The sequence below is a fragment of the Nerophis ophidion genome, linkage group LG13 (genome assembly GCF_033978795.1).
Source record: "Nerophis ophidion isolate RoL-2023_Sa linkage group LG13, RoL_Noph_v1.0, whole genome shotgun sequence".
Classification (NCBI taxonomy): Eukaryota; Metazoa; Chordata; class Actinopteri; order Syngnathiformes; family Syngnathidae; genus Nerophis; species Nerophis ophidion.
In genome coordinates this window covers 46,238,877-46,261,251 of record NC_084623.1, presented here as the reverse complement: position 1 = coordinate 46,261,251, position 22,375 = coordinate 46,238,877, and the positions used below count along the sequence as shown (strand labels likewise).

The window sequence follows — 22,375 nt, the reverse complement described above, 5'->3', positions numbered from 1 at the left end:
AGTTCCACAGGCAAGAGAAACTTTGGCAAAATGTTTATTGTACATTTTGGACACAGAAAGACCAAGTATAGAAAATAAAACATTTGTGTATAAAAACAGACATTCGGGGGCAATGAGATGTTTAGGCGAAAAGTATACATTCAACAAACGGAGAAATTCTTCTCAAACCACTGCAATAAACCTCGAGAATTGTTCTTCACTATTCCACTGGAGCAACTTTTCTCTGTCGCCACAATCCAACCCGCAACTGGATGCATGTGGGAATATTCATGTGAATATAACCGAGATGGGAGATGCAGGAACTCTGCGACAGCCGCATCATAATTACACAAAATAAGTGGAGCATGTTTACGTCGTTTCACTAAGAAGCACACACGTTACCAACTCTTGGGTCCTTATTTCAACCAGCGAAGCATCGAAGTGCAATGATAAAGACAATCTTTCATTTTGAAATGCAAATGTACAAAATTCCCTTTCGTTCTGTCTCGCCGATGATTGCCGCCTGCGTGAAAACATGAAACGCGGTAACCTCGGAGACCAGTGGACAGCGCCAAGTACCTGCAGGGCGACGACACGTGACCTCAGTATTGTACTTTGTGTGGGGTTATTACCTGTGATGCAGGGGATGGGCTCTAGGGGACAGTGACGCTTATACATGCGGGCTTGGAGCCAGTGAATAAAGAGTGAGAGGAAGAGTGTCAGACAAATACGATTTCTTCATATTTCTTTGATGATCTCAACGTCCGTAAGAGCAATAATTCCAAAAAAAGTAATATAATGTAAGATCTCCTACATGGATATTATTAGCAAACACAAACAGGATTCTGTACCTCTCTTTGCAGCCATTTGGGGGCTCTGTGCTGCATGTGGCAACTGCTCTTAGTTTATTTACATGTAAAAGTGTAAGATTATAATTTCATAACAATATTTACAATATATATTTTTGTACAATTTTACAAATATTATACTTTCATATCTTATATTGTATACATGATAAAGTATCATCTATCAGGGGTCCCCAAACCACGGCCCGCCAGCGTCCAAAATCCGGCCCACGGGAAATCCTAAATAAAAAATAAAAAAATATACAGGTATATATATATTTTTTTAATGATTTTTTTTTTTTTAATTTGTCCTTTATAATCCATTTTCTAATGCTTGTTACTCTCGGTGTCAGGCAAATCATATTGTCTAAGAATGCATTTTCCCATCAAAAACTCTGAATATATACACACATATAAATACACACATACATACATATATATATATATATATATATATATATATATATATATATATATATATACACACATATATATGTATTTACATGTTTATATTAAAATATATATGTATGTATATATATATATATATATATATATATATATAAAAACACACACACATACACATATATATATATATATATATATACAGACACATATATACACACACACACATAAATGTATATCCATATACATATATATGTATATATTAGAGATGCGCGGATAGGCAAGTATATCATCCGCAACCGCAGAACCAAAGTCGTCATCCACCCGCCGTTCACCCGAACCAACATTTTATCAGGACCGTACCCGCCCGCTGAAATACATCAGAGGTCGGCCGCCTTTACCACTCACAGAGCTATATAAACCTGTTTCACAGAGTAATGAAGACAATGGGGGCTGCTAACGTTCTTGCGACTATCCAAGAGCGTTCATCCTGATGAGAAGAATATGGGCGTGCTATGAAGCCATTGCCTTAGACACCTTCAACAACATGTTCAAACCGATTTTTGGTCCGGTAACATGTTGTGTGCAGCTTCCAAAAATACACACACAAGATTGAAAGGCATACTGGGTGATACAGAGTACACTGATGGTTGTGATATAAACAACTTTAACACTTACTAATATGCGCCACGCTGTGAAGCCACACAATACAAGATTGACAAACACATTTCGGGAGAACATCCTCACAGTAACACAACATAAATGCAACATAACAAATACCCACAATCCTTTCTATCCGTGACACTTCCTGAATATATTTTACACCCCCGCGCCCCCAACCCCACCCACCTTACCGATGCACGGGGGGGGGTTTGGAGTTTGCTGCTAGCGGGGTGTATAAAATAGTCAGGAATTGTCATGAATACAAAGGATTATGGGTATTTGTTGTGTTGCGTTTATGTTGTGTTGCTGTGAGGATGTTCTCCTGAAATGTGTTTGTCGTTCTTAAGTGGTGTGGCTTCACAGCGTGGCGCATATTACTAAGAGTGTTAAAATTGTTTATATCACAACCATTAGTGTACTCCGTGTCACCCAGTATGCCTTGCAGTCGTGTGCGTGTTGCCGCGGAAGCCACACACAACACGATGCTGGACTGACGAGCAGATCGTACATGTTGTAGAAGGCGATAAAGTCAATGGCTTCCTAGCACGGCCTAATACTTATTATCTGGGTGACTGCCGGCAGTCAGTCAAGAGAATAATAGCGTCTCCTATTGTCTTCTTTGCTTTATGACACGGGTCTTAAATGGCTCTTTGTATGGCAAATCCTAGAACCATGTATGTCAAATATTTCCGGATGGTTCAACCGCCACCCGCTCGAATCTAATTAAAATTTATTTTTTCGTCATGTCAACCGCCCGACCCACGGTTTATCCGTGGACTCCGCGGATGAGACCGCAAACCGCGCATCTCTAGTATATATATATATATATATATATATATATATATATATACATATATATATATATATATATATATAAATACATATAAAACATACAAACATATATACATACATATACATACACACATATATATATATATATATATGGTCCCCAAGTCAAAAAGTTTGGTGACCCGATCTATATAATAACATTTTACACAATCGATGGTAATATTTTAATGCGGCAAATTGTCCTGAGCTACGTAAAATTTAAGAAGAATGATAATTTTTTTCAAAATATGACCATTGTACGCTTCTGGTTCTTATGTATGAATAGTACGTACGTACGTATGATAAATGTCCTCAAAATAGGACAATTTTACGCTTCTGCTACGTATGTACTTTCCAATCTGGAAACCCTGAAAATCAGGTGCAGCGCAGGATGGATCCTGTTTGTGTTTGCTCACAGCCACGTATAGAAGGGCTGAAATGATCCTAAATTATCAAACTTTGGGAATTATCGACCCTACAATCGTACACCTGGCAACACTGTCAGAAAACCCCAATAGACTTTTCGAAGCATCAACATGCGTCTTATCACTCCAATCCCGCATGCAAATGTTACTGCTCCCTGCAGCCCATGCTCTGGATCACAGCCGGTGTTGCCAGATGGGAAATTGTCCCAGAAGATTCAAATTGAGCCGCAGTGCAAGATGTAACCTGTTTTGTTTTTGCTAACAATATCGTACGGAGCAGGGGTGTCAAACTCATTTTCATTTAGGGCCGTTTGTAACGGTCTGTGGTAATGTTTTTAATATTTTACTGTAACAGACGGTGCTGAGCAATGTCAATTGGGGTACGTACAATAATCTTCTTCAAGATATGATCCTTTTATGCTTTTAGTATGACAATTTGTCGTTTCCCATCTGGCAACACTGAGCGCTGTTCCGCGGGTGCTGAAGGCTGACTTGTTCAAAGCTGAAAACATACAAAAACGAATACACAAGAAGTGTGTTACAAATATGCATGGAGCAACAACAATAACAAAACAAAAGGTTCAAGTTTCAACACAGGTTGATTAAAAGCAGTGAGAGGACAAAAAAAGACATGTATCAACACGTGGAATGATGGAAGGCTGGTGCTTTCACCAACTCTCCGTTTGGAAATGGCATATAAATAGAACTATAACCACAAGTTGGCCTCAATTTACTGGCAAAGAAAGTGTGCTTTTTAAACATATTAGGATTTGCTTCCCTTTAAAGACGTTTGTCTGTTCTGTTCTTGTCTTTACTGGCATGCGTTCATTCCTGGGATTGTCTGCATTTCCTTTATCAAGAGTCTGGATTTCCTTCATAAAGCTTTGCCAAATAACATGTTTTGAACTCGCATCCCCGCTGTGTGCCCGCCTCAAGTCATGAAAAAAGATATGTTAGAAAAAACATATGCGTTCAACAAATATATAGATTTGTTTTCACTTTTAAAATAGTCGTATTCAAAATACATTAGTTTGCTTTTCAAGTCAAAAGCTATGAAATTGTCTTTGGTCAGGAAAATATCTTCAAAACAACAAATGTATAGGGGGGGGACAAGACAAAACCAGGATCATGTAACTGATCGAAATGGGGAAAGCGGATACCAAGTATCTAGTAATCGGTTTCTCATTTAGAGAAATATTAAAGTGCTTCTGCATGATTTATTCCCTCAGCGTTTTCATGTGAAAGAAGATCCAAAGAAAGGCAGATTGGCTTCTTAAATAGAAACGTGTGTTCAAGGGGGCGGGGGGGGGGAGAGATGCAAAAACATCAATAGTGTTCAGGGCGGCCCCACTTCAAGATCCTCTATAAACCTAAAAACAGGGTGAATAAAATAAAAAAAAATAGCAGCCTACTCACACATATGTGGACATGAATGACGAGGAGGGGGGCTCGTTATTAAAGGATCGACAGGACTCGGGTGTGTGACGATGTCGCTCCTTGTTAGGTTCTCAAAACTTCCATGCTGACTGAGAGTTAGCGTCTTCTCGTCGGGGTAGGGGAAACAAGGCGGGTTTCGTCTCGGACTCATCCACCTGTGTCTCTGGGGTCTTCTCTCACCAACTGGCCTGGGCCCGGTTAGGAGGTTTTTCCCACTATTGGGTTGTCTCTGAAAACAAAAGAGAATAGCTTGAATACATTTGTTGACTATAAAGGAGCAGAGTTAGAGCACAGCATACTTTTTAGTCCAGTGGTTCTCAAACTTTTTTCACCAAGTTCAATCTCAGAAATAACTTGGCTTTCCAAGTACCACCATAATGACAAACATTAAAATACAGTAGTGTAGTAGGCCTAAGTATTTATTAAAAACAAGGTAGACGTTTTAATTAACAATTAACAATAATATTTAATAAAGCTCGGTATAGCTTGGTTGGTAGAGCAGCCGTGTCAGCAACCTGTGAGTTGCAGGTTCGATTCCTGCCTCCGCGATCTCAGTCACTGCCGTTGTGTCCTTGGGCAAGACACTTTACCCACCTGCTCCCAGTGCCACCCACACTGGTTTAAATGTAAAAAGTAGATATTGGGTTTCACTATGTAAAGCGCTTTGAGTCACTAGAGAAAAAGCGCTATATAAATATAATTCACTTCACTTTTTGGCAACTGTAACATTGCACTCAGTTTGAACAGTGACACTGTGTTTGAATATTTATTTAAGTAATTATTTGTCACACAACTACATAGAGCTTGCATACCACAGTTTGAGAATCATTGTTTTAGTTAATTAAGTCTGCAACCATTCATCAATTCAACAGATTAGGAAATACGCTTTAATTTGTTTTTTGTTGCTTTGATGATTTATTTAATTCATAAAAATGTATCAAATCCATTGTTTCCACAAGATTCCTCCTAGAGGGAACACATGCGGGCGGTGCGCCTACAGCTATGTAGATCGCACTACAGGTCTCCCGTCCAAAGGCAAAACCCAGTAACTCAATTTTGGTCGAAACGGGGCTGATAATAATTTTGGAGTTCCTAGGTGATATGCTTTACATTAGTGTATGCGATATTGTAATTTGTTCCGTAAGTAAGCTGTTACGTGCATGGCAGGACCTAGCAACTACCACATAACCGCGTAGATACAACAGAAAAACCTAGTATCTCAAGGGACCAATCGGAGCTTCTTTGTCAGTCGCCTTATTGTCTTTAATGAGACATTTGCAAGAATGGGGGCCGACGGTCAACCTGATTATGTGATATTATGGCACGAAGGGATATTTGGAAGATTGGCCCAGGACGTTGCAAGCACCTTCATTAAATGTATTGTTCTTGATTCTTCCCCTTGCATACTCTTTTGGGCAGATAACTGTGGTGGTCAAAATAAAAACTGGACGCTGTACACGGCTCTTGCCCAATGTGCAAACGCAGAATGGGGCCCACCCGAGATTGTGATAAAATATCTGGAGAAAGGGCACACATTCATGAGAGCAGATTCAATCCATGGCTCAATCGGCAAGAAAATGAAAGCTCAAAAAAAAAAACATCTATACGTTTGATGACTTTGTAGATCTTTGTAAGACAGCATCAAGATAGATTGTTTTTCCTTTGTTTTCTCAAAATCAGCTAGAAGTTAGTTACTAGGTTTTGCCTTTGGACAGGAGAGGTGATGTGGACTCTGTGTGTGTGTGTGTGTGTGTGTGTGTGTGTGTGTGTGTGTGTGTGTGTGTGTGGTGGAAACAGCGCAATGCTGAGAGTCGGTTCAAAAAATATGGGGAAAGAGAGCAAAGGGCCAAGAGAAGATGAGAGAATCTGCCAAAGGTTTTGCGATCATTTAAAACTGACGTTCCACAATAGCAATACATTGATGATGCAGCACATTACCAGAAAGCATTCTGCATATTTTAGTGTGTGTTACCAGTGCAGAAAAAGAGCAGAAAAAAGGTAAAAGTATATTTGTGTAACTAATGCCATTTTATATGTTTGACTTGCATAACTATGATTTATTCCAACACATGTGAGGACATGTTAGCATTTACAGTTTGTACAGTATGCTAATGCTAACTGATTGTATGTTAAAAAAAAGTTAAAACATCACTTCTCCAATTAAACCCTTTTTAATTGTGTATGTGTATATCTTACTTTATAAGAAAGTGTTTTGGTTTAGTTTGGCTCTTTATTTGTCATCTATTACCTTGTTTTAGGTTATCAAGGTTATTTTTTTGTAACTTTAAAAAAAATGTATAACTAATAAATAGTGACGCTGCCATTGTAAAAGCGCAATTTCAATGTTATGTGCATTTATAAGAAGAAAGGATAGAAGTCATCAGAAAAGTCTTTGTTTATTTCAACTATTTTCCCTAAAATATGCATTGGAGCTATAGTGTTTTATTCGATTGCTCAATTACTTAAAATAATGAAGAGATCCATCCTAAAGTATATAGCTAGCTTGTTTCTGAACGATTAGCCTCAAAATGTTATGCGAATCAGTCATCAGTAATTTTATTTGTGTGTAGCTTTGCAATATGGGAGCAAGTTGTCTTTACTGCTACGGATCATTTGTAAGGATTAAACCGACTCAATAGGTGTATACTTTGCACAAAACTTGTGAATTTGAACTCATTTTATTAATGACAAAAAAGTTAGAAGGGGATACATAATATTTCAGCATATTTCTGTGCTGCCATAAAATGTGATTTTAAATACATTTTCCTAAATAGATGTCCAAACATCATGTGTTTTATTTTCTACAACAAAACTTGTGCATTTGGACTCATGTCATTAATCACAATAAAAGTTAGTAGTGTATACATAATACATATAATCATTGACATTGCTAATTACACCGGAGTGCTGCCGCTGTCTTAACAAGCCACAGAGCTCCGGCCCAATGCACGCAACCGGTAGGGGATACACAATATTTCAGGGATACAGAATTTCGCAAGACACCGAAATGTGCATGCATGTTGCGCAGCCAATTAATCCTTTTTTTAAATTATTATTATATTTTCATAATTGTGAGGAGCCATAATCAAAATCTGAATTGAAAATTGCATTCATTGTCTAGCCCAGTGGTTCTTAACCTAGGCTCGATCGAACCCTAGGGGTTCGGTGAGTCAGCCTCAGGGGTTCAGCGGAGGTCAAGACATACCCGACTCATTGTGTAAATAAAAACTTCTCTCTATCGGCGTATTATGGATACCCCCAAACAATGTTCCCCCTGATTTGCAGGTGTGTAATTAGTTGTGAGTTCATGCACTGTGTTGGTTTTATTCTTTGATCAAGCTGATGTTCATGCACGATTCATTGTGTGCACCAGTAAAAAACACATAACTTTGTCTTGAATTTCAAAAAAAGAAAAATGATTTTCACTAAAGAAGGGTTCGGTGAATGCTCATCTGAAACTGGTGGGGTTTGGTACCTCCAACAAGGTTAAGAACCACTGGTCTAGCCCTAGGGCTGGCACAGCTGTGTAGACGCGAGGTCTGTGTGATGGAGTTCAAAGGTAAGGACTTACAGGCTGCCGTACTGCGCCGTGATGTCGCCTCTGACCTCGTGCTGCCGCTGAAGTTCCACCATGACGTTTCGGAGCTGTTTGAGAGTCTGAAAAGTCTCTTTGGGTTCCTGGATTACGAACTTGGAGTATTCCTCCTGCTCCCGCTGGGGGCCTTGGTACACCGCCAGGCTGGCACACGCGTCTAAGTACAGTGAAGAAGAATTACCGTATTTCCTTGAATTGCCAGCGGGCATATAGCGCATGCTTAGTATTACCGCCTGGTCAAACTCGTCACGTCATGAGTGACACATCCCCTGTCATCATTTTCAAAATGGAGGAGACTGATTTCAATACCGGTAATTTCAAATCGCATAAAGGGAAGAAGATTAAGAGCTATTCAGTAGGATTTACGGTCCAAGCTTACATCACACTCAAATTTTTACTGCATACCTTTGGTAAGTGCCGGAGTGAGAAGAGGTTTTAAAATAATTAGCGCATGCTTACTTTTACCGCATGCCTTTGGTAGGCGCAGGAGTGAGAAGAGGTTTTAAATTAATCAGCGCCCCGGCGGCAATTCAAGGAAATACGGTACACTTTATCATGTCTACTTTGTTGGTATTGTATTATGCTGTCTTCAAACAGTCAGGCTGCACAGATTTAGAGTCAAAACTTAGTCCACTCAGGGTTGCATGAAGAAAAATATGAAGGAGGCGGGAGGACATTTTCAAATATTTTGCGCATTAAAGATTCTAAAACCTATCAAATGTTGTTCAACATATGCTTAGCTATATGAACAAAACACATATTTGCTTAGTGTTGTAGAGGAGTGGTTCGAAAACCGCTCAGAAAACACTCAGCTCCCCAAGTTCCACCATAACAATAACCAACATTAAAATACAGTAGCGCAGTAGGCCTGAGTATTCAGTAAAAACATGTGTCACGTGATAAAAATGACGGAGTAAGATGGTTCTGTTTGGGTCTTATTTGTTTATTTTGACGGCGTCTACGGCCTACAGTAGCCGGATTGTAACGACTTCCATTGAAGGCTGATGAACCTTTAATCACAGCTCGAGTCACAACATTCCAATATCCGATTAAATGATTCCTTGGTGTACCACTAAATGGAGCCTGTGTACCGCACAGTTTGAGAATCTGTTTTGTAGAGGACAAAGCAAAATAAATTTGGAATAATATCATGTTTTTTTTTTGTTTTCATACAAAATGCTAAAAAGAAGGTGCACATTTATACACACACATTTGACCTGGTTAGAGTCTCCGCCCTGAGATCGGTAGGTTGTGAGTTCAAACCCCGGCCGAGTCATACCAAAGACTATAAAAATGGAACCCATTACCTCCCTGCTTGACGCTTGGCATTGGGGGTTGAAATTGGGGGTTGAATCAGCAAAAATGATTCCCGGGCGCAGTCCCCGCTGTTGCTCACTGCTCCCCTCACCTCCCACGGGGCGATCAAGGGTGATGGGTCAAATGCAGAGAATAATTTTGCCACACCTAGTGGTTGTGACAATCATTGCTACTTTAACTTTATTAATTTTAATGCTCGGATTATGTTGTGTTGTTTATCTACCTTTGGACTAAAATCAGGAATGTTAATTGTTTTTGAGCTAACACATTTTCCAGTAATTGTGCTGTCCCTGTTTTAAATAAATAAACTTGAAAAATAAACTAGCTTGACAGCCAGGCTAAAGGCGAGACCGTGAAAATTCCATCTGTTTTATCAATCATCTTTCAATATAATATCAGAGTAGTGAGTATCTAAACATGTTATCATTTAGAATATGTTTAATAGGTGTATTAGGTATACTATAGATATAAGACCTGGATTGTACTTCCATACATTTAGCTGGTTAGCTTTCTTCATTCCTTCATTGTCTCAACTAAAGTGAGACAAGGAAGATTCCGCAGCTGAATCCAATCCAGCAGTTCCAAAACCCACTTTTATTGCAAATTTTGATCAGAAAAAATTTGAGAACACCAGCACCAGGCTGGCATTGTTGGCCGCTAAAAAATATCCGTTTCTCAGCTGTGGTCTGTTTGGGCTGCCGCTCTACTCAGTTGCAAAACTCTTTTGCACTACTTGTGGCAGTACTGACAACCTGAAACAAACAGAAGAAGTCTGGAGCCAAAGTCATAGAGAAGTTTCTTAATTCTAAAGGCTTAGCGGCCACCTGCATGGGCAGCACTTTTTAGCTCTTGTTTTCAAAATTGTGTACACTTCTGAATTGAGGTCTTTTGGCCGCTTATGTGGACACTTATACTGCCATCTGGTGGTGTCAGAAGAGTATAACATACAATGGAATTTGGGGGAAAAAAAGTGTAAAAATAAGAATTAGCATGTCACTAAACATGAAGTACAAGTTTGTGTACTTATGGACTAAGTAATAACTGATCCCAGGTCAGATAAATAAAGTACTATCTATCTATCTAGCTATCTTTCTATCTATCTATCTATCTAGATAAAGACATGGGCCATTATAACTGATCCCAGGTCAGATTTGCACCTGCCCATTATAACTGATCTCAAGTCAGATGTGGACATGGGCCATGATAACTGATCCCAGGTCAGATATAGACAGTGGCCATTATAACTGATCTCAGGTCAGATATAGACACTGCCCATTATAACAGAACCCAGGTCCGATATATACAAGGGCCGGGATAACTGATCCCAGGTCAGATGTGGACATACGCCATAATGTAGACCTGGGCCATAATAACTGATCCCAGGTCAGATATGGACATGGGCCATAATAACTGATCCCAGGTCAGATATAGACATGGGCCATAATAACTGATCCCAGGTCAGATATAAACACTGCCCATAATAACTGAACTCAGGTCAGATATGGACATGTCCATAATAACTGATCCCAGGTCAGATATAGACATGGGTCATAATAACTGATCCCAGGTCAGATATAGACATGGGCAATAATAACTGATCCCAGGTCAAAAATAGACATGGGCCTTGATAACTGATCCCAGGTCAGATATAGACATGGGCCATAATAACTGATCCAAAGTCAGATATAGACATGGGCCAAAATAACTGATCCCAGGTCAGATATAGACACTGCCCATAATAACTGATCCCAGGTCAGATATAGACACTGCCCATAATAACTAAACCCAGGTCAGATATAGACATGGGCCATAATAACTGATCCCAGGTCAGATGTGGACATAACTGATCTCAGGTCAAATGTGGACACGAGCCATAATAACTGATCCCAGGTAAGATACATACATGGGCCATAATAACTCATCTCAAGTCAGATATGGACATGAGCCATGTCTATATCTGACTTGGGATCAGTTATTATGGCCCATGTCTATATTATGGCTCATGTCCACATCTGACCTGAGATCAGTTATGTCCACATCTGACCTGGTATCAGTTATTATGGCGGCCACAATAACTGATCCCAGGTCAGATATAACCGTGGGCCATAATGACTGATCCCAGGTCAGATGTGCACCTGCCCATAATAACTGATCCCAGGTCAGATATAGACACTGCCCATAATAACTGATCCCAGGTCAGATATGGACATGGGCCATAATAACTGATCTCAGGTCAGATGTGGACATGCCCACAAGAACTAATCCCAGGTCAGATGTGGACATGGGCCACAAGAACTGATCTCAGGTCAGCTGTTCTCCTGCCCAGAAGAACTGATCTCAGGTCAGATGTGCACCTGCCCACAAGAACTGATCCCAGGTCAGGTGTGCACCGGCCCACAAGAACTGATCTCAGGTCAGATGTGCACCTGCCCACAATAACTGATCTCAGGTCAGATGTGCACCTGCCCACAAGAACTGATCTCAGGTCAGATGTGGACATGCCCACAAGAACTAATCCCAGGTCAGATGTGGACATGGGCCACAAGAACTGATCTCAGGTCAGCTGTTCTCCTGCCCAGAAGAACTGATCTCAGGTCAGATGTGCACCTGCCCACAAGAACTGATCCCAGGTCAGGTGTGCACCGGCCCACAAGAACTGATCTCAGGTCAGATGTGCACCTGCCCACAATAACTGATCTCAGGTCAGACGTGCACCTGCCCACAAGAACTGATCTCAGGTCAGACGTGCACCTGCCCACAAGAACTGATCTCAGGTCAGATGTGAACATGGCCACAAGAACACATCCCAGGTTAGATGTGGACAAAAATGCTATGTTGCTTTGGCATTAAAAAAAACAAAAAATGATCGTTTTAGAAATACAGACGTAAATATGTCAAGATGGCGTGGAACACTGCAGAGGCCACCACAGTGTACACGTCTTTTGTTTTGTTTGTTGCTTTACCTTTGTAGCTGTGTGTAGAAGTGGCTGCTTGCACCGCCTCTGCTCTTTTTAATGTCTGTAATGTCCTTTGCGTTCTTTGATGTGTGAGGTTTTTTTCCTTGGCCTCAGTCTGGAACCCCCTCTCCAGGGGCCCAGGCTTAGACTGAAGTGTAATTTTTTTGTTGTTTTTTTTCTCAACCCCTCCAGAGTTGACCTGTTTCTCACCTTTATTGTAAGGTGTGCCAGAAGTTGGCAGACCCGTCAGCGATCCTGTTCTGTCTCCCTGTAATGTTTAATCCTGTTCTGTCTCCCTGTAATGTTTGATCCTGTTCTGTCTCCCTGTAATGTTTAATCCTGTTCTGTCTCCCTGTAATGTTTGATCCTGTTCTGTCTCCCTGTAATGTTTAATCCTGTACTGTCTCCCTGTAATGTTTGATCCTGTTCTGTCTCCCTGTAATGTTTGATCCTGTTCTGTCTCCCTGACAAAAACACTGACCTTCCATGTTCTGAAGCTTGGCATCGTTTGCAGAAAGGAGGGAGAAAATCCTCTCCGTTTCCCGGTCGCAGTCGATGTCCAGTTGCAGGTTGGCCTGCATGGTGCTGAAACAGGACAGCAAAGCTCAGTGAAGATGGGTTAGCAGAATGAAATTGGAGTGAAATGTTTTACATCATAAAGCAGAGCAGCGTACTGAGTAAGAGTACAACACACTTACATGGTGCAGGGTTTACAACCAGGCGCACTGCTCGTTTGGCTATTGCAGCATTGCCAGGATCCAGCACTGTAGTTGGATGGATGAAAAGTGGCCAGGCGACACTCATTACAGCGACTGACTTGGCCCAGGACATCCAGCCACTCACAGGCTTCCACACAGTTTCCTGTCTGCACATACAGCTGTTTCTCATTGTGGACCACCTGGAACATCTGACACACCACAAACAGTCTGGTAGGTTAAGCCTGTACATATATTACATGCACATCTCCATTTAAAGTTTTCATGCAGGAAACATGTTAGCTTACTTCAGAAATGTAATTGGTGTTATAACTTTCGAGGCATACAAAAAAACAACTTAATTTTCTAAAACCGTACTGTAAAATGTGTTTTTAATGATATTTACCATGTTATCTTATTTTAGCAACCTGAATCGTCCTGACTTCAAAAATAAATCGTCGTCCCTCGCCACATTTCAAAGTTTGCAGCTCAATCGATGATTTTGTTAAGCATATTATAGTGGAATCTCAATTTAGTTTTCAAACTTTTAGAGTATGCCTCTGAGTGCGAAACCATGTGTGTGTGTGTGTACCAACGCTTCACTCAGCCATTTTGTGCCATTTTATATATATATACTGCGATGAAGTGGCGATTTGTCCAGGGTGTACTCCGCCTTCCGCCCGATTGTAGCTGAGATAGGCACCAGCGCCCCCCGCAGCCCCAAAGGGAGTAAGCGGTATATATATATATTTTTTTCGGCTTTTACTCGCTCGACCGCTCATAAAAGCAATGGGACTCTGTCTGTGAATGGAGCTTGTAGTTACAACTCCGGTGCAGTAGGTGGCGGTGGCCTACTATGCATTGAAGTGAAGTGAAATGAAGTATATTTATATAGCGCTTTTCTCTAGTGACTCAAAGCGCTTTACATAGTGAAACCCAATATTTTAAAGTTACATTTAAATCAGTGTGGGTGGCACTGGGAGCAGGTGGGTAAAGTGTCTTGCCCAAGGACACAACAGCAGTGACAAGAATGACGGAAGCGGGAATCGAACCTGCAACCCTCAAGTTGCTGGCACTTGTAACTCCGCCAATGTAATTATATTCCAACTGTACATTCTTCTTGGTCATCGCCGCCGCCGCCGATGACAACCCCCCACCCCCCTGCCGCCCGACCACACCACCACAAATACATGCCTGACTTGTGTGGGAAAGACTGTGTATATATATATATATATATATATATATATATATATATATATATATGTATATATATACATATATATATATATATATATATATATGTATATATATAAATATATATATATATATATGTATATATATACACACACACACACAGTGTACTGTGTATATATATATACATATATACATATATATATATATAGACACAGTGTACTGTGTCTATATATATATATATATACACATACACAGTATATACATATATAAAAAATATACATATATATAGATGTATAAAATATACACATACATGTATATATATATACAGTATATATATATATATATATATATATATACGAATGTGAGTGTGAGTGTTGTCTGTCTATCTGTGTTGGCACTGCGATGAGGTGGCGACTTGTCCAGGGTGTACCCCGCCTTCCGCCCGATTGTAGCTGAGATAGGCGCCAGCGCCCCCCGCGACCCCGAAAGGGAATAAGCGGTAGAAAAATGGATGGATGGATGGATATATATATACACACACACACACACACACACACACACATATACATATATATATATATATATATATATACACACACACACACACATATATATATATAGATGTATAAAAATATAAATAATATATATATATATTTACATAAAAAATATACACACACACATATGTATATATATATATATATATATATAAATATACACACACATATATAAATAAATAAATGTGTGTATGTGTGTATATATATATATATATTTTTTTTTTTTAACCACGGCAACCGCACGCCCTTGTCATTTGCCGTAATGCCCTAAAAAAATTACCACAATTTACAATAAGAGGTGAGGGGAGCAGTGAGCAGCAGCGGTGGCCGCGCCCGGGAATCATTTTGGTGATATAACCCCCAATTCCAATCCTTGATGCTGAGAGCCAAGCAGGGAGGTAATGGGTCCCATTGTTATAGTCTTTGGTATGACACACTCACAACCTACCGATCTCAGGGCGGACACTCTAACCACTAGGCCACTGAGTAGATATTCTAAGTAGAATGTCGCGAATAATTCATTAATATTTAGGTCACAACATGTAAATACTGTATTGTTGGTAGTTTTTAGATGTTTTTTAAAAGAGCTTTACGGGCACAATAGACCCAATGACACAATTACTCCCCTTAGCTTAATGGTTAGCCACCTCGTGCTTGCATACATCACAAATTAGATTGCATAGAAAAGAAAGACGTATGTGAATGTTAAAGTGCATTTCCCTTTTAAGCAACCGTCACAAAGTGTTCTATTAAAGGAGGTCTTAATAATGGCAAAATTGACTTACGTTTTTACGGTTAAAGGCACTTTCATCCAGTTTCTCCACTGCCTGGATGTTTTTCACATTAATGATACAGAGGGGCTCTTTTCCTGAAATAAAAAAGTCATCGTCAGGTCGAAATAATTGACAGCACTTTAAAATCAAGAAGTTTTAAGAATAATTTTGAAAACATAATAGGAAAAAATATATTTTTCTCGTATACAATTGTATTTAATTTACCATAATTTTATCTTCACAGTTAACCAAAATTATACTATTCCTCTTTTGAATAAAATATTAAGATGCACATATGTATGTGTGTGCAATATGTAAACAAAACAATTAAAAGCAGCACTTTATAGAAAAACAGATCAACAATTTTATTCAGAGATTTGATGGAATCTTTAGTGCAACCTTCATATTAAGAATTACTAGTGACATTTGGCTTTTGAGGATCCAAATAAATTCTCTAACCTTTATGTTTGTGATAGGAGAGCTCTCTGTTGGTCACTCGAAGCCATCGCTTTTTAAAGTTTTTCTTGCCTAGCCGTTTTCTCCCCTGAGCCCGTTTCTGTACTTCCCTGAAGAGTACAGACTCATTGTAAACATGACCTTCCAATTTCAGTCCACCATCCTTTTAGTTTAAATTCAATGAAACAGCTTTCACTCAAAATGAAAGTGTAAATGCAAAAATGTGTCTGCAAGTAGGGATTAATTTAACATGCATGCAATTCTATTGATAAGCTCATCAAGTTAATGTAATCATCTTATATAACCTATATATGCTAAAAATGCTTGTTCATGAACTGAATAACATTGAGGCAGAATGTTAAATCACACATTAATTTCCTTCTTCTCTAAGGTGTCAAATTACGTGTGAATAGGACTGTGTGAATAGGCTGTAAGAAGAGAAAAATAAAGAAGTAAACACGAATGATCTCCTGACCCTCTGTCAAGAGTTTAAGATAGAATACTCACCCTTCCTTCAGAACCACTGCGTCCTCCAGTCCCCTCGACTCTTTAGAGATGTTTGAAGATATTTCATCAAGAAACTAGAGCCAACAGCGGAAGAAACTGTAGCTGTTAAATTATAGCAACGACACAAAAACAAAATATTGTACACAAAAAAAAACAAAAAATACCTTTTTAACCTTTTCAATGCACTTATCTTCTTGGAATGATTTGAAGAAGTCATACATGTATGATTCTTTGAAACTAGACTGAGAAGGAGAAACAAAGAGTGGCAATAAAAAAAAATGATAACATGCCAATTCCCACTTCTACTGGTTTGAATGCAACATTATTTAATGTTCCAAATGTATATGTTGCATTTTGTTCAGGCAAGTAAACATAGAGTTTTTGTCATAGCCCCTTTAAAGTATATCTGCTAGGGGTGTCCCTAGCATTACGATACGATGCTTGAGCATTTTAGAGAAAGTAATATTGATCCAATACGACATCAGCACAAATCATACCTTTCCCTACACTTTGAACCCTGCGGCTTATAAGACGGTGTGGCTAATTATAGATTTTTCTTTGCTGACGGCCGTAATAAAGTAGTTAAAAAAAAAAAAAAGCAAATACAGAGGTGTTTTTTGTTGTGCTGCGGCGCCATCTTGAGTTTGCTCACTGCAGGCGCTGCACTATCTTTCTATTTAGTTTTTTCAACCGGAAGGAGAGTGCCGTTCAGTCCACTAGCCATCCATAGCGTTTCTACTCGTATGAATTCTTCATTTGTAACGCTACACAATTTTTGTAAGTTTTACAGAATAACTCAAACTGTTTATACTTACTAAACTGTCCCATGTGTGATGTTTGTAGGACCGCATGCTTTCAAATATGCTGACATGTTTACGAGTGTTTGTGTTAGTATTATTAACTTAAATTGGCATTCTTTTTATATTGTTTCAGTTTTGTTAATTCCTCAGTAAATTCGCCATGATGGCGTTTCTACTCGTATGGATTCTTCATTTGTAACGCTAAGCAATTTTTGTAAGTTTTACAGAATAACTCAAACTGTTTATACTTACTAAACTGTCCCATGTGTGATGTTTGTAGGACCGCGTGCTTTCAAATATGCTGACATGTTTACGAGTGTTTGTGTTAGTATTATTAACTTACATTAGCATTCTTTTTATATTGTTTCAGTTTTGTGATTTCCTCAGTAAATTCGGCAAGATGTCACCATGGAGTTATTGAATCTGTTTACTGATTGGAGAGCTAGCTTCCGCAGCTAGTGGGTCCATGACGATGACTTCTGTTTTGCATAATCAACCGTTTTACTGCCGTGTTACAGACACTGTTTGGCAGCAATTAAGGTATGTAAATATCATATACAGAATATTTCTGATGAAATAACTAATTTTCAATGTATATGTCTGTGGCTTATAGTCAGGCTAATATATGGGAGATATTTTTTCCCCTTAAAATTTAATGGGTGCGGCTAATATCTATAGTCCGGAAAATACGGTATGTTTGGACTGGGATAATATAACTTCTAGTAAATCTTTAATTCCAATAAAAACACTCTGCATACCAGTTTTTTGGACAAACTGCCCCAGCTGCCCAGAGTCTGGATGGTTTTTGAGATGAGAGTGAGTGTGCGGGAAATCTCAGGGTCCTAGAATCAAACAACATTTACAAACAACTTTGTTTTGACTGGTTTCTGTGAATGCAAATTTATAGGGCAGCGGTTTTAAATTGTGGTACTGGCAACTTACAGGATGATGGGAGCGCAGCTGGAAGGAGTGTGGGTAAAGAGAAGCAACAGCAAAGAAGCGCAGGAACACAAAGCTGCTTACTGCGGAGTATTGGACATGAGGATCAGCTGGTGACAGACAAAAAAAAAAACGTATTGTGAAAACATACATTGGAGTAATAATTTATAAACAATCATAGATATTGTTTTAAGGCAGGAAGTACTCTTTTTTTGCCAATAGAGGCTTAGGGGAAATTCACCCACAAAGCCCAAACAAACAGAGGGTCATCAACAACAACTACTATCTCACTCCAGGTGTGATCAACACAAACACAAGGCATGCTGGGAAGCCCACTTCTACACTTCCCTGCCATTCAATTTTTTTAAATAATATAAATACCTGAAGTATTAAATAAAAACGATCAAATAATGATGATTTAAAGTGTCAATTTCGTTGACTGAAATTTCTCGTCTTAGTTAACATCAATAAGCTATCGTCCCCTGACTAAAATAGGAAGATAATGAATCATAACAAATGCACATTGATTAAAACAATGACAGAATTAAATGATAATTATGTGCCTGATTTAGTAGGATCCAAACACCATGCGGTAAAAAGCATGTGCAATCTATGAAGTAGTGCGTACTACTAGTCTGAGATACACACACACACACACACACACACACTGACATATACATATATACATACACCTATATACATATATGTACTGTATGTGTGTGTGTGTGTATATGTGTATATATATATATATATGTATATACATATATATATATATATATATATATATACATATATATATATATATACACACACACACATTTAAGTATATATATCATATTTACATGTATATATAGATGTGTATATATAGCTATGTATGTATGTGTATATATATACACATATGTATATATATACACGTATGTATATATAAACACATAAGTATATATATATATATATATATATATATATATATATATTCATACATGCATATATGTGTACATATACATGTGTATATATATATATATATACACATACATATACATAGCTATATATACACATCTATATATACATGTAAATATGATATATATACATATATGTATGTGTGTGTGTGTGTGTATATATATATATATATATATATATATATATATATATATATAAAAACACACACATAATTATATACACATACATACATATCTATATATACTGTACATGTTAATACATATACACATGTATATATACATGTACCGGTACATATGATATAAATATATACAGTATATATATAAAAAACTATGTATATACTGTATACACACACACACACACACACGCAAATGCCACACAAAGAGGTCCGAGCACAGATTTGAACCCAGATCTCCGCGACTCGACTCAAGGTGTTTACCTGGAAAACGTTTGCAGGCAAGGTGTCTTAATGACCTGAAGACAGCACACATGAGGGGAGGGCAGTTGGCACCGGATTGTGTGATAGAGGAGAAGACTTTCTGGACATAAACCTGTAGATTCTCCTGCGGAGCGAACAAAAGCATCAGCAAAAGCAGCAACTGTCAAAATAAGGTCGTACTTGTATTGAATCAAAATTCCCACACCATTTCTAAAATGTGAGATAAGCAGCATTTGTCTCTTTGTAAAGTAATATTAAGGTCAAATACATTTTAACAGACATACATATGCCTAATATTGAATATGTGTTGATGTGAAGAATATTTGAGTATTTTTTCTTTTATGTAACCTTAATACTCAAAAAGTGTAGCAAACAAAACTAAAATCTGTGAGACACGCAATAATTTACCTTGTTAACCTCCACATTGTCCCCTTCTTTTAGTTTATTGGGATCAATCTCACACGTTTTATTCGATTCACAAATCTATAGGAAGAAAAACAAAACTTTCAGACTTAAGAGAGTACAGTATATTTGTTGTGAACACAGTAGTTTAAATGTTTTTACAGATATGCAAGTGTTTGTCAATTAATTAGGATATTGCGCCAAAAGTTAATACATTTCAGTAGTTCAATTCAAACTAAGGTGAATACTGTATACATCACATACCGTATTTCCTTGAATAGCCGCCGGGCATGTAATATGTGCCTGCCTTGAACTACTGCCGGGTCAAACTTGCTTCCCAAAATTATTAGCGCATGCTTACTATAACCACCGGGTCAAATTTGTGACGTTACAAGTGACACTTACCCAGTCGTCATTATCAAAATGGCAGAGGCAGCAAGGTTGGCAACCTTTACCACTCAAAGAGCCCTTTTGACCCATTTCACAACGACAACGGGTGCCGCAAATCTCTTTTGAGAAGTATAATGAAATTACACAGCATAAAAAGTTTTTTTTGCTTGTACTATTGTGTAAACTGGGGGTCTTGTTCATCAGCCACACCGGTTACACTGAAGGTTGTGATATAAACAAGTTTAACACTTTTACTAATATTTGCCACACTCTGTGAACCCACACCAAACAAGAATGACAAACACATTTCTGGATAACATCGGCTCTGTAACGCATTATAAACGCAACATAAGAATTACCCAGAATGCAATGCATCCATGACTCCTACTGCTTATATTATACACCCCGCTAGGACCAACCCCCCCCCCCTCCGTGCGTCTGTTGAGGTGGGCAAGGGTTGGTGCTAGCGGGATGTATAATATAAGCAGTATGAGTCATGGATGCATTGCATTCTGGGTAATTCTTATTTTGCGTTTATAATGTGTTACAGAGCCGATGTTCTCCAGAAATGTGTTTGTCATTCTTGTTTGGCGTGGGTTCACAGAGTGTGGCACATATTAGTAAAAGTGTTAATCTTGTTTATATCACAACCTTCAGTGTAACTTGTATCACCCAGTATGCGTTCCAATCTCGTCCGTGTGACAATAGAAGCAGCTAAATGCATGCGTCAATTGTAGGTTATTCCAAGCCTTCAGTGCTGAAAATAATAACCATAACGGTTTTTTTAATTAAATGTGCTCTTTGTGATGGTATCCTCACATCACACTACATTTTTTACTGCATGCCATTGGTAAGCGCAGGGGTGAGAAGAGGTTTTAAAGTTATTAGCGCCTGCTTGCTATTACCGCATGCCTTGAATAGGCGCAGGAGTGAGAAGAGGTTTTAAATTAATTAGCGCCCCGGCAGCTATTCAAGGAAATATGGTATTTACAATTCTACATTTCAACATATCCTAAAAGGAGAAAGGAGAAGCAGAGCTTCTTTAATCATACCCCTTTTTCGTTTAAAAGTATTTTCTAACACATTTGCTTTGTTCAATTTCTGTCTCGATCTGTAGCACAAACACAGTGCGGCGTTAAGGCAAGAGGAACAGCGAGCACCTGAGGGTGAGGCGAGTGTTCAACACATTTTGCTTGAATCATATTTTGTTAGTGTTTCATTCAAAAAAACGCAAAAGTGATATTTTGACGGGAAAATAAATGTTTAGGACACAGGCAACAGGAATTTCTATTGCTCAATAAAATTCAATCTTTGTCTCCAGATGTGTATATGTGTACATACCTCATCAATCACAGGCTTCAGAGTAACAGCAAGATAATTCTTCCCCACAATCTTCATCATGTCATCAAGGCAGCGCGTTGCCAGTGAGTTGCCACGGAAAATAGTGTTAGCCTCCCTGTATAGAAACAGCAATGTTTTTACATTATCTAATCAAAATTTTAATTTTCCACATTTGGCCTGGAGAACAATTAAAACAATTCGAACAAATAGCTCAAAGCTGTGGGTCTGGTGTAAGTCATGAAGGAAACTATAAGCAAAAGGAAAACATAGTGTAAATATATAAACTGTATATGGAAGTGTGAATGTAACACAGAGGTGCCCATTACCGGTCGATCGCAGAAGGTGTGTCAGTCCAAAAAAATACACCTAAAAATTAGCGATCATAAATCTTCACTTAACGTCACTTTCGTCACATGATTGACATTTAAGGCACCCGAAGATCTTGTGAAATGATGCTACTGCTGCCAGCTCAGTGTGAAGGAA

The 22,375-nt window shown here is 38.6% G+C and overlaps 1 protein-coding gene across 2 annotated transcripts in view; it reads right to left on the bottom strand.

Moving 5' to 3' along the window:
- Positions 1-2,995: 2,995 nt before the first annotated feature.
- rasa2 (RAS p21 protein activator 2) overlaps positions 2,996-22,375 on the bottom strand; it is a 65,978-nt gene continuing 46,598 nt past the window's right edge. The window contains exons 12-25 of one of the 2 annotated variants that reach the window (XR_009809307.1): positions 21,893-22,007; positions 20,168-20,242; positions 19,760-19,883; positions 18,370-18,476; positions 18,186-18,269; positions 16,792-16,869; positions 16,628-16,701; positions 16,124-16,230; positions 15,677-15,759; positions 13,147-13,355; positions 12,930-13,033; positions 8,151-8,331; positions 4,559-4,808; positions 2,996-3,644 (exon numbers count right to left, since the gene is read on the bottom strand). Coding sequence is in view for 1 of the 2 variants with exons in the window: in XM_061919062.1 (XP_061775046.1) it covers positions 4,778-4,808; positions 8,151-8,331; positions 12,930-13,033; positions 13,147-13,355; positions 15,677-15,759; positions 16,124-16,230; positions 16,628-16,701; positions 16,792-16,869; positions 18,186-18,269; positions 18,370-18,476; positions 19,760-19,883; positions 20,168-20,242; positions 21,893-22,007 (1,372 nt within the window). In the remaining variant the exon portion in view is untranslated. Of the gene's footprint in view, positions 4,809-8,150; positions 8,332-12,929; positions 13,034-13,146; positions 13,356-15,676; positions 15,760-16,123; positions 16,231-16,627; positions 16,702-16,791; positions 16,870-18,185; positions 18,270-18,369; positions 18,477-19,759; positions 19,884-20,167; positions 20,243-21,892; positions 22,008-22,375 lie in introns of both variants that reach the window. The other variant, XM_061919062.1, reaches the window with a different exon arrangement.